At 48.5% G+C, this 13022-nt stretch overlaps 1 protein-coding gene across 11 annotated transcripts in view; it reads left to right on the top strand.

The window, feature by feature from the left end:
* Positions 1-13022, top strand: part of TMCC1 (transmembrane and coiled-coil domain family 1) — a 134338-nt gene that overhangs the window by 98043 nt on the left and 23273 nt on the right. For 10 of the 11 annotated variants that reach the window (XM_014283553.3, XM_055707279.1, XM_055707273.1 and 7 more), the window contains one exon: positions 6438-7372. In XM_014283553.3, coding sequence (XP_014139028.2) covers positions 6438-7372 — 935 coding nt within the window. Of the gene's footprint in view, positions 1-4953; positions 5569-6437; positions 7373-13022 lie in introns of those variants that run through there. The other variant, XM_055707278.1, reaches the window with a different exon arrangement.

Below are 13022 nucleotides of genomic sequence, written 5' to 3'. Positions count from 1 at the left end.
CAAGGCAGATGTTGTGTAGCTCAGGAGCATGTATGCGCACTGGGCGCTTGCTGAGGGAAGGTGGATTCCTGAATCCACACGTGAGTGGACAGTTGTGTTTCTAGGGATGGTTCAGTGCAGCAGCATTTGGATCTTCTGTCTGTATTTAATTGAGGTGAATGAACAGAAATCTCCTGCCCTACATATGCTACTACACAGGATTTGCAATGATATAAACCTGCAATTCGAAATAAATAGTGAACCAAAGAGCTGGTAGCATCAGCTGTGTGGCGGGGTGGCAGCAGACAGATGAGAAGGGTTAGAGGTCCAAGTTTCTGTTACAGACACACCCACAAATGTAGTATGTGGATGTGGAACCTCTGTCCTTCCAGCTACTCAAAAACCACCTGGACACGGTCCTGGGCAGCTGGCTCTGGGTGGTCCTACTGAGCTGGGGTGTGTGTGTGTCATCGGACCAGATGACCTTCAGAGGCCCCTTTCTGACCTTACCCTGCCCCTGATTCTGTAACATCCTTTAAGAAGCTCTCTCAGCTGTAGGTCATAAACAGCTTATTGCATCACCCAGGTGGACCAGGCAGAGTCAGTTGTATTACTTTTTCTGTTTACTTTGGGACCAACAATGAATTTTGCAGTACGTTGTGTCATTACCGGACCCAGCAGGGACATGACATGCTGCTTGCTCAGGGACAGTATGATTGATGTCACCTTGACTCAGATGTTCAGAGAGTCATGTGCTGCAGGTGTCGTGCAGGGAGGTGACTTCTGGCTGTCGACTGCATTTAATTGTATACATTGAAATGTATTATTCACATGTATTCATAGCAGTTCATGATGTTTAAATATCTCTTCATTGCACTTCACAGGGATTCTGTGCGTGGCTTTGTACAAACATGCATTTAGATTATTTAATGCAGATTTATGATGATACTGAGGCCTAACGGCCTTAGTACACTTTTTGCACTGTACACATACCAAAGTAGAGAGAAATGAGGAAAAATGCAGGGTCAAATAAGAATTTGCAGTGCAATTACAGGACACTGAAGTTAACAGCCCTCTCCCTGTATGAAGAGCTGTGATTTTTGTACAGCTATGGGCTGTCAGGCTCTTGGTTTCATACCTCTTCAAAAGACAGCTCTTCTTGAAGTACAGGACTTGTGCAACAAATGTGAATTTGGGGTTGTAATTCAGTGGAATCTGCAGCAGCATCCAGAAGATTGAATCTCCTTCATGGGACACATGGTTTGTTGAACAGGTTTGTATGCTGGTATTTGTCACCCCTGCATGCAAGCAGTAAAAGGTATTCTTTTTAAACCTCCTTTGGCTCCTCAAATAGTAAATATCGCCAAGAACATTTTACGATGGAAACATGAAAATTGAAGCTAAATTTGAGAATCATGCATTTTAAGTAATCTCAAGCCCCCTTTTCTATGGGTATCTTCCTGCTCACAAGATTTGTTGAATCTGAAGGGACTTGATTCTGAGCATTGTCAAGGACATACTTTCCCTAAATCTTCTACTTAGTGCAGTTTGTCATCTTTTTGCTTTTAGAGGGAAAAGTAATATACATTATTCCATGTTGACAGATACACAGGAATGTAAGTCCATTGGGAACATGAGAATTTACCAAGGACCATTCACCCAGCTATCGCTTGTAGCGAAGTAGCAAGTAAAAAACCCTCCTTTTCCCTGGCATTTGGTATCTCCAGCAGCAGCAGACCATAAGCAACCGAACAAGTAGAATATTTTCCAAAATAATTCCGATCCTATCTTTATAGTAGTACTATCCATTTTCAAAACCCACTGTTTTGTCGGGGGTTGGTGGTTTTTTTTAGAATTTTTCTGCAAAAAAACTTTCTCAAGCACTTTTATTTTTCACTGGTTTTTTGTTTGCATCAATTTGCAGTGGGTTCCCCCCCTAAAAATTTCATACGAAGATACCTTAAAATAATTTGTCAGTTTGGATTTCAGAGCCACCGCTCAGCAGACGGCAGCAGGAAATGAATAATTCTATATCCAGCTGAAACCGCTGAGTTAATAGTTCCAATAAATAAAGGCTGTGCTCTGGGAATACAAGGAGCAAGCAGTCAGGCCCTCGCTTCTCGCCTGGGATCGGAGAGGGCAATCCACGTACCCCGGTGTCACCAGGATGTGCCAGTGGGCAGGAGGGGCTCCACAGGGCACTGGGCCAGTGGTCCCAGCCCCGCGGGGTGCCACAGAGCAGGGTGCTCGCCTGCGGGTGATGCAGCTCTGCAGACCTGGTCGGACACAAAAGATGCTCTTTTTTTTCCCCTCCCCTCTAATTTTTATTCACCCATAAGATGTTAATTAGAGATCTCATTTACTAATGAACTAACTGTCTTGGAAATGTTGAAGACTGCAGGTCTGTGCTCCGGCAGGGGACCACGTACCTGCCCGGCGCCGCAGCCGCCATGTGGGCGCTGACGCTAACGGAGTGAATAGGAAGCCTGGCACTGAGGGCTTTCTGTGAGTCTCCTAGAGTTTTCTGCTTGTGTCACTCTGCTGCCTTCAGCACAGCGGGGAGAAGGCAACAAAGCAACTTCTGAATTTTTTTGTGATTAGTTTTCCCTGCTGCGTGGGGTGCTCAGTCACCAGGAAGCTGATTAATCCGGGTGTCTTAGGGACTGTGAGCTCCCTTCCAGGGCTGCTTTCTGCAGTTGTCATTCTCAGCTCCCCTGTCTCACCTTGCCCTATATATTTTTATTCCAAGTAACATGACGCTTTTCAGTCACATTTTTAAAGCTCCAGATAAAGGAGGAGGAAGCAAGAGCTGAGCAATCTTCTTACAGCAGGCTTGCTCTGAATTCTGCTGTTTGCTTAAGCCAGCTGCCCTGCTTGTTTAGAAAAACCGATCTGTCTTCCTGGTGAATGACTGTGGTATGGGCATTTACTGAAGTCACTGTAAAAGAAGGGTGAAACACCTTTAAAGGAACTGTGGTTCTTCAGCAATGCCAAAAGGCAAAATTACAGGTTCTTTTGGGGGCTGTGTGTTGAGTATAGATACATAGAAAAACTTTTACAAGAGGGAAAGCCTGAGTGTGTTGAAAGTGCTAGGAATTTGATAAGATCTTGAGGGGGGAGAAAGCGTAAGGTCCTCACAAGATCTTGTTCGGTTCATGGCATAAGGCCAAAGCAGTTTTCAGTGCACCTCCTGGTAGGAGGTCACATAGGTCCACTCTTACCTAGACTGAGCCAATATACTGGAAAATTGTATGGCAAGGGAGATTGACTAATTTAATTGTAATCCCTGTTTTTATATAAAAATTACGGTATTTAATTTACCAACATCTCTTCAGGACAGATTGCCAGTCATCTTAAATCAATAATATGTCAACCAGCATTTCCCAAGGACCCAGTTTGTGCTGAGTCTTCCCTTTCTAAAGCCATGCCAATGCAGAAAAAGTACTTAAATTACCTCAGTTCTGTTCCAGAATAGCACTTTGCACAGCTGTTTGCTTTTTAATTGTAAAAAAAAAAAAAGTTCTTGTTATTGCAGAATAATATCCACACAACTGGTGATTATGAAGTAATTACCCAACGTGGGTTATTCTAGTATAGCTGTTCCGGTTTATTTTCTGTCACAGGTATGGGAAGATAACCTGAGGAGAGATGCTGAAGTCAATTGACGTAAAGTGGGGGGATGGAGGCAGTGAAGACAAAGTTTTACAAAATTTTTCTCTCACAAAACTCATCTCTGAGAGAAAGAGTGTACTATTAATGTAGTTTATAGTAATTATATACACACACACAGATACACTAATTTATACCCAACTAGGAGTAAATTAAGCCAATAGAAATTCTTTATTGCAAAGTAATGTTGAAGTCCCATTAGTTCTCCAACACTGAAATGTGCAAATTTCAGCCCAGAGCAACTCCGGGCTGTGGAAGGGCTGGCAGCTTAGCATGATCCACAGTTGTTTGGTTGTGGGAGGCTGTGTCAGCCCCACTCTCGCTCCCCTTTACCACTGCCCAGTACAAAAGTATTTATTTAGAGTTATTTCAAATTACTTGCTGAAAAAAATGTGTCAGCTTGGGGATCTTTCTTTTCTTCATCGGCCATTAATACTAAAATTTCCTTCCTCTGGAGTAGATAGAGATTGTTAGAAATGGATTGATAGGGTTCTTTTTGAGAAGCTGGCTTGTTTTGTAAGACAATTAAGAGGACTAATGAGATTTTATCAGTGTGCTGAATAGAAAAGCCTACACTGTGCTGCTTTATGGATTACGGTGAGTTGGCACAGTAGTAAATCAAGCTGTGCGCTATTGCACATAAAGGATCCGTGGTCGAGGAACTAAGCAGTTACATCTGGGGAGCTGGTTGACACTCTACAGATCAGGCGTGCCCTATGCACACAGGATCTTTGTTTCCTTATAAACCATACTGACAGTCCTAGGAAAAAGTTAATGAAATTACGAATTCTGCTAAGAGGTATCTTACTGAATGTGTGCCACTTCAAAGTACACGTGTCCCTAGATCTCAGAGACAGCATGTATCTCGGTACAGTACTGATGTTGTGCATACTGCTGGTCCCACTGATGAATATGAATTCTCACCACTAATTTTCCATTAATCTATCCAGACATCCAGGCTTTCCACAACTAAACCCACTTAAGCGAGTATTTGGTATTTGTGCAGTCACTGCAGGCTGAGTTCTGTGTTCACTGGTGTTCTGTGGCTTCCAGCAACAGTGCTCCTCTAGAAAATAAATCAGTTGAGTTTTCCAGATACCTGGGCAGTTTTCTGGTCGGTGTGGTAGCAAACAGAGCAGGTCAGTGTGCAGCTGCTGGGAGCAGCCCTGTGGACCCTGCTTGGAGCTGGCTGGTGCTGTAGCGCACTGCCTGCCTGCTGCAGGCACGGTGGCGCGGCATTAGGGACGGTGCTGGAAGTAGAGAGAGGGATACAATTTACTGTAAGGGCTTTTTGTTGTTGTTTTGTGTATCTTCACAAGACAAATATGGAGAGTGAGTGGGCCGCTAGCTGTTCACATAAAACCACACAGGGTGCTGCGCTGCGCCCGAGCCGAGGCGTGGGCCCAGGGGGCCGTGAGGGCGGCCGGCGGGGCCTGTGCTGCTGCCTGCGGCCGCAGAACCCGGGGCGCGTGCTGGGCCTCGCGCGGCCTGAAAAACAACGAGAACGGGTTTGTGGCGTGGGGGTGGTGCCAGGTTCGGCCTCCGGGAGCCCGGGGCGCGCGAAGGAGCGGGGCGGCCGCGGCCCCTCGACGTTCAGGGCAGGGCCGGGAAGGCAGGAGCGCCCGCCCCACGCCGGCAGCCGCGCCCCGGCAGCCCGCGGCACGCCCCGGCACGCCGCCGGCCGCGGCGGAGCTCGGGGTCAGCCCAGGGGGCGGCAGCGGGGCAGCCCCCGGGCTGCGAGAGGCCTCCCCCGCCACGGGGCGCTGCGTGGGGCCGGAGCTCGGGGCCGCTCCGCCCCGGGGCGGGCGCTGCCGGCAGGGCGGGGCCGAGCGCAGGTGGGGAGCGGCGGCGGCGCAGCCATGCGGGCGCCCGGCGGGAGCCATGCACTGGGAGCGGGCGCTGTTGCTCCGCCGCACCAAGGTACTGCGGACGGGGGGCGCGGCGCGGCGGCCCCGGCCCCCTCGGCGCCCTTTGGCCGTGAGGGCCAGCGGCGGCACGGCCCGTGCCGAGCCGGGGTGTGAAGGCGCAGCTGGCCCGCCGGAGCAGCGCGGCGCGGGGCGGCAGGACGGCCCGGCCCGGCCCTGCCCTGCCCTGCCGGCCTGGCCCGGCCCTGCCCGCCGAGCCGCCCGGCCCGGCCCGCTTCCCACCGAGGGGCTCGGTTCAGTCGCTTAGAGCAGTCGTTTGCACCGCGCTGGTTTTAACTTTTGGGGGGTTTGCCTGGGAGCGAGATTGTCGTTCGGAGGGTGCTGACTGCTGCGGGGTTTATTGCGTGGGCAGGGCCGCCCTCGGCCGCTCTCTGCTGCTCTCTGCTCCGAGCACTGACCTTGGCAGCTCCCTTGTTCTCCGGTGGCTTCTGTTATCGCTTGCTTCCATACCGACAGGTGAAGCGGTGGGAACAGCTTGGGTTTGCTGTGCACTCAGTCTGTGTGGCTTTCTTGGTTACCTTCTCTGTCTCTGTCTACGTGCTAGCTGGCAGAGCTACTGGCATCACAGCAAAGCTTCAGAGAACTCACCCTGCCAAACTCGGGTGCCCTGTCTTGCTTTGTGTTTGAGTTTTGGTTGTTTGAAGCCATTAAGTTGACTTAAGTATGAGGGGTTTTGTTTTTTTCTCAGCTTTTACTAGATGTCTGTAACGCACATGAAGTTCAGTGAGAACTTGGCCAGCTGAGAAGAGGCACGTTTTTGCAGAACAGCATCCGCTCGTTGAGTTGATTGGCACAAAGAAGGAAAGGGTTTTACCTTGGCAAAGCTGGTGTTTAGTGTTTATATTTCTCTCTCTCCTTGCCTAGATCGAGCGATTGGAAGTCAGCAGCTTAGCACAGACCTCCAGTGCGGTGGCCTCGAGCACTGATGGCAGCATCAATGCAGACTCTGTTGATGGGACTCCAGATCCTCAGCGTACAAAAGTGGCTATCACACATCTACAGCAGAAGATACTGAAGTTGACTGAGCAGATCAAAATTGAACAAACAGCCCGTGACGACAATGTGGCAGAGTACCTGAAACTGGCCAACAACGCCGACAAGCAGCAGAGCGCCCGCATTAAGCAAGTGTTTGAGAAGAAAAACCAAAAGTCAGCCCAGACCATCTTGCAGCTGCAGAAGAAACTAGAACATTACCATCGAAAGCTGCGAGAGATTGAACAGAATGGGATCCCTCGGCAGCCAAAGGATGTCTTCAGGGATATGCATCAGGGTTTGAAAGATGTTGGAGCAAAAGTCACTGGCTTCAGTGAGGGAGTAGTAGACAGTGTAAAAGGTGGACTTTCCAGTTTTTCCCAGGCTACGCATTCAGCAGCGGGAGCTGTGGTTTCCAAACCCCGGGAGATTGCCTCCCTCATAAGGAACAAGTTTGGGAGTGCAGACAACATTGCTAATCTGAAAGACTCCTTGGAAGAAGGCCAGGAAGATGGCACAGGAGGCAAGGCTCTAGGTGTTATTCAGAACTTTCAGTCAAGTCCAAAATATGGCAGTGAAGAGGATTGTTCCAGTGCCACTTCAGGCTCAGTGGGAGCCAACAGCACAACAGGGGGCCCTGTGGGAGCTTCTAGCTCCAAAACAAACACTCTGGATATGCAGAGCTCAGGGTTTGATGCTGTACTGCATGAGATTCAAGAAATTCGAGAGACACAGGCAAGACTGGAAGAATCATTTGAGGACCTTAAGGTTCGCTATCAGAGGGATTACTCATTAATAATGCAGACTCTGCAGGAGGAGCGGTACAGGTATGTAATTTTGTACTTTGTTTCAGAATTAATTACTGTGAGTCGCAGGGGCACCAGAGTCCTGGATAGTACTACTGGGCAGGCTGTTCCCAGCAGCCTGATTCAGATGGGAAGTTCTGTGGTCTTCTCAGGTTTTGGCCCTTCCAGCTCGATCTTTTTAAGTATTGTTATCTTGCTGCTTATCTCCTTTTCTGTACAAGAAGGAAATAGGGAGGAAAAGGGGTTATTTCATAGTGTTTTCAAGATAAAAAGTCAAGCCAAAGAGGTTTTAGAAGGGTGTCCTAAAAGACCTGGAGTACACTGATGCAGTTACTATTATCTAGACATGTGCTTTGCCCTGCAAAACTGCAGTTTTGGGTCGAGGCAAGAGAGAGGGAGCTACATGTGGACAGTATCCTGATCCTGCCTCCTCCAACACTCGGATCCACATCTACCAGAGAAAGGAATACCCAGCTTTCTTAAGGTTCTCTAAAAAGACATGATCTTGCATGGGAACCAAAACTAGGATATCCCCTTCCTGTCTCCACTCAGCCCCACAGTGGCAAGTTTCAACAAAATGAAGTGTCAGATACTGGCAGTGCTCTTGTCACGGAGATTGCATGGTTCTGGAAGTGGGTAATCCATGTTTCTATTGGCTTTCCCCTCGCTGAAAGGAATGGAAGGCCAGAGGAGTTGCTGCAGCACTGCTAGTCCCTGATCAGGTCGTACGGGAGAGGTGATGGTAGCTTCAGCAGCCCGACAGTATGGTATGGTGGCCAGCTCCTCCTGCCACCTGAGGCTACCCCCACCTCCCCACCAAGGAAAGCAACCTTTGGAGAGGTGCTGAGGGAACACTTACCTTCCTCTTGCTGGGTGGGAGAGAGCTGTCAGCAGGGTGCCCCTGCAGAATATCTTGCATCCTCCCTGTCACATGCTGGGAGCAAGGTCTTGTCCCCAGGCTCCAGAGGGAGGAGTTACTAGCTACCCTTCTGCAGCCATTCAGGACACTGCAGTCTGAATCAATGGGATTCTTAAAACTGCTTTTTAAAATTTAAATAACAAATGCAAGGGGCCTAAGTCCTTATTCTGATGGAGGACGGTAGGCTTTTGGAATGAGGTTGCTTATGGCCTTCATGACTTCGGCCAGTCTGTGAAGCACAACCTGCGAGGCTCAGCATAGCTGCTGGGTTGTGGCGACAGGCTTTCTGAAGTACTGTGGGCCACTGGCTGCGTTGGTTTGCACAGTTCAACATGGAGTTGCCCTACAGCTCTTTGGACGTGCTGGTGCCAGATCATTGGAAAAACGATTGAAAAGGCTTAGCCTGCCTAGGATCTTGTAGAGACAGCAAGCTTTCTGTGTGCTTTGCAAAGCTTGGCTAGACAAAGCCAGACCAACAAGCGCTTTCTAATCCCGCTTTGCAACAATGAGCAATTTGGCTGAAACCGATGCCCAGCACAGCAACTTTGGATCCTAGTGCCTCCTTATCATGAAGTGATACAGTGTTTGATCTTCCACTCCCCCAGCAGAGAAGGGGCCCTGTTGCTGTGTAGGTTGTTGTTTCATCTGTACAGCAGCAGCCATTCATGGGGGAATGCAAGCGTAGTGCAGCTGAAGGAGCGGCCTGCAAATACAATAGAAGACCATGGGGGACTGACGTATGTTGTCAGCTAAACTGGCTAGTTATTCCCTGAAACCATTCAGCAAGGCTCGCGTAGGTTCTCCTACTGGTGCAGTATGAAGTTGTCTGTTGTGTGCCGTTAACCTTTACTGAGCACTCCCCCCAGGTGACCCCAGAGCCTAACCACTAACCAAGGCAGCCTGGAGTGAAAAGCTTCTTGGACAATCTGTATTTGGCTTATAAATGCTTAAAGATAGTAATTTAGACCTGCCATTTGGAATCTTGATGCAAAATAATTAAAAGAATGATCTTTAAAGAGGACCAGTTACTGCTCTAGGTGAATCTGCTTTTGCCAGGGGGGTTGGACCAGGTGATCTCCAGAGGTCCCTTCCAACCCCGACTGTTCTGTGATTCTGTAAAGCACACTGAGTGCCCTTGTCTCTGCAGGCTTTTAGAGGTGAGCAGGTAACTGCATGATCCACAAGGAGCTCATGTGTCAGTCAGAGTGAGATTAATACCTCACTGGTCAAATCTAGATTCTTGTTTTGTAGCTTCTGTATTTTAAAACATCATGAAGATTAAAGCCAACATCACCCTCAGAACTGGAAGGTTATGTGATGTGTCTGAGGGCAAAGAGGATGCCGCTTCCTTGGCAGGGAGGGCTGGCACCTGCTCCTTGACTAGGAACCCCTCTCATTCCTCAGCTCTCTTCAGAAAAAATGAAAAGATGGGAATGGAGGCTGTGGTTTGAAGCTGGGAGGCTGGGAATTCAAATTAATCATAACTGGCTTTAAAAGCTATATACACCTCCTAACTCTGCTCTGTTTCTGGGAAGCTTTCAAAAACAAGTGCTGACTTCAGTTAGAGCTTAAAAAAAGTGTTTTGGAGAAGCCTTTACTTGTAGGCAGTACGCAGTGTTTGTATTGTACCTGGAAGCTGCAACAAAGCCCATGCCGTGACCTTTTCTTGCCCAATCTCTGTCCATTTCCTCTTTCTTAGATGTTCTACTTTTTTGTGGATTCTGATCTTTTTTCATTGTGTGTTCATGCAGTTTCTGTTTATCAGCCATGGCTTGCCTTGCAGGTTTTCCATGACCTCCTCAATCTCCTCCCTCCCTCTCCCTGCTTCCAGATCTTGCCTATCAATCCGTGTAGCTGCGGTTTGGTAACTGGCTTGGGGGCAGGGGCAGACTGGTGTAGTCACTCCAGTTCTCCCACCCTGGTGCTGCCGAGCAGCACCTCGGCGAGGCTGGGTGGGCTGTGCTGCCCTGCCCGCCTGCCAGCAGCACATGCCAGTACCAGAGCTGCCGGCGCCTGAGCTCCGTGCTGCTCCGCTGGGGCTGAGTCATTGAGGAAGGAAGATTCTGGCGGTGCCTTGGCTGTCATTGTGTTTCTTGTGCAGAAGGAGCGGACGCTGAAATAGCCTGTTGCTTATCTCATCGGTTGGAAGGTGGTGGTTGTTTACTGATACAAGCAGGGACTTTCAGTGCTATTGAGACTGAAATAAAGTTCCTGCTGAGTATTTTCATCTTGCCTGTCCCTTTAGGAACCTGTTTGTGTGCAGTGAAATCATGAGCTCATACATTTGGAGTGTGGCCAGTCCAAGGGTTTGGGTTTCTTCCGAAGTCTGGCATCCTCAGAAAGGGCATTTAGGTCTCCCACGCTTCTGTCAGAAGTCTGTCAGCTAAAATGCTAGACACCAGTGCTTCCATTTATTTGGTTTTTGGTGTAGTTTTAATCGTTTGACTTCAGTATGTTCCTGTGACTTATTTTAACATAGAACGAATGTGCTAAACCTTTGAGGTCTAGGAGGGTTGAAGAGGCCTTCCGGAAGGGTGGCCAGGCAGCAAAGCCAGTGTGTGGTGCCCACCCAGCCATGAAAGCACCAAAACGCCCCTGCAAAGCTGTCGTCTTCCACCGGGAGACCTTTGGGGCTGGAAGCACAGGGTGATGTGCACACTGAGAGCAGCTCATGCTTCCTCAGGAGCAAGCTATCTCCCTCACGCATCATCTAGATAGACAACTTGGAGTATATTGCTAATAGATACTGCTTTTAGCTGTTACTCCACTATTGAAAGCAGCATGTTCAGTAGCATAAAAAAATTATTTGGATGACAAATAAAGATCAGATGAAATTTTGCATGACATAGCTATAAAAAAAGTCCATCTTGACCTTGAAGAGAGGTATTAAACTCTCTTCACAGTATAATGTGAAGATCTCTTAGCATCAGTTTGGTCAGAGTTTCTTTACTCACTAGAGCACTTACTGCGTGCAGATAAATGTCTTTTTCATCGTCTGGTTCTTATATGTGCTGTAGTAGCCGTGTATTTTGCAGCTATTACTTTAAAATGCCTTAAAGCTCTTAAAAAAATTAGATGGTCACAACTGTGGTTCCCTGATTCCCAAGCAGTGAGCCTGACAAAATGTGTGGAAATCTGACAGGGCTTTTTTAAATGCTCCCAAATCCCATACTTCAGCCAAGCATCTTAACAGTTTACTGAGTGTCTTCCGTATGAACATCTCTGATGATCTCAGAGATACTTGTGACAGTCGACACTAGTCCATTACACAGAAAAGCTTCTGTGCTGGAGCATGTTAATCAGAGGCTAGTAATTTTAAGGAGAAGTTTCACATTTTAGTTAGTGGGAAAATAATTCTTAGAGTCCAGTGAGGGATCTTCTGTACCTGAAATAAAGTGGGGTTTGATCATTCAGGGCACTGCTATATTCACAGATGAGTTTAGAGTCTGTTGCATAGACACTGGCACTCATATGTTGGGAAGTGTAAGTGTAATCATAACTCTCTTGACAGGTGTTCTGTCCCTTTATTTTTGTAGTACCTCTGAGTTAAATGTGAACCAGCCTTCAACAGGCAAACACCAGCTTCAGGCCCTGTAAGTTTTGTGAACCCCTCCTAACTTTTCAAATTCAAACACCAGTAGAAAACAGCAGGAAAAAAATAGTAATTCTGAATTGTAGATACTGGTACAAGGAGTGAAAAAGAGATGAATGGAGGAAGTGTCATTTCAAAAATAAGGCTGGGTGGGGGTGTGTGGTTTTTTTCTTTTAAAATAACCCAATTCCAGCAGTTTCTGAAATCACTGATGTTTCTTGGGTGCTGTAGTGGGTTTGCATGGCAAGGTTTTGGTAGTGGTGGGGCTACAGGAGCAGCTTCTGTGAGAAGATGCCAGAAGCTTCCCCTGTGTCTGATGGAGCCAGTGCCAGCTGCCTGCAAGACAGACATGCTGCTGGCCAAGGCTGAGCCCATTAGTGACAATGCCTCTGTGATAGTAGATGGGGGAAAAAAAAAATCCATGCCAGTGGGAGAGAGAAGTGAGACTATGTGAGAGCAACAGCTCTGCAGACAGCCAGGTCAGTGCAGAACTATGGAGCAGATACCCACCTGCAGCCGTGCAGGACCCCATGCTGGAGCAGGGGGATGCCCAAAGGAGGCTGTGACCTGTGGGAAGCCCACACTGGAGCAGGCTTCTGGCAGGACCTGTGGCCCCATGGAGAGAGGAGCCCACGCTGGAGCAGGTTTGCTGGCAGGACTTGTGACCCCACGGGGAAGCCATGCTGGAGCAGTGTGTGAACTGCAGCCCGTGGGAACAGAAGTTAACAGAGAGCCGTCTCTCATGCAGGGACCCCACGCTGGAGCAGGGGCAGGGTGTGAGCAGGAGGGAGTGGCAAAAACAGCATGTGATGATCTGACCCTAACCCCCTGTTCCCCATCCCCCTGCGCCACTCTGGGATGACATAGCGAGATCAGGAATTAACTTAAGCCCGGGAAGAAGCGAGGGGTGTGGAGAAGGCATTTTTCTGATTTGAATGGTAATAAATTAATTTTCCCCAAGTGGAGTCAATTTTGCCTGTGATGGTAACTGCCGAGTGATATCCTTGTCCTTATTTTGACCCACGAGCCTTTTGTTATATTTTCTCTCCCCTGTCCAGTTGAGGAGTGGAGAGATAGAGTGGTTTTGGTGGGCACCTGGCATCCAGCCAGGGTCAAATCACTACAGGTGCAAACTGCAGAAGTTCTGGGGAAAGCAGGGG

Source organism: Falco cherrug, chromosome 4, assembly GCF_023634085.1.
Source record: "Falco cherrug isolate bFalChe1 chromosome 4, bFalChe1.pri, whole genome shotgun sequence".
Classification (NCBI taxonomy): domain Eukaryota; kingdom Metazoa; phylum Chordata; class Aves; order Falconiformes; family Falconidae; genus Falco; species Falco cherrug.
Note: the sequence above shows the minus strand (reverse complement) of the source record. Positions and strands in the feature narration are given on the sequence as shown.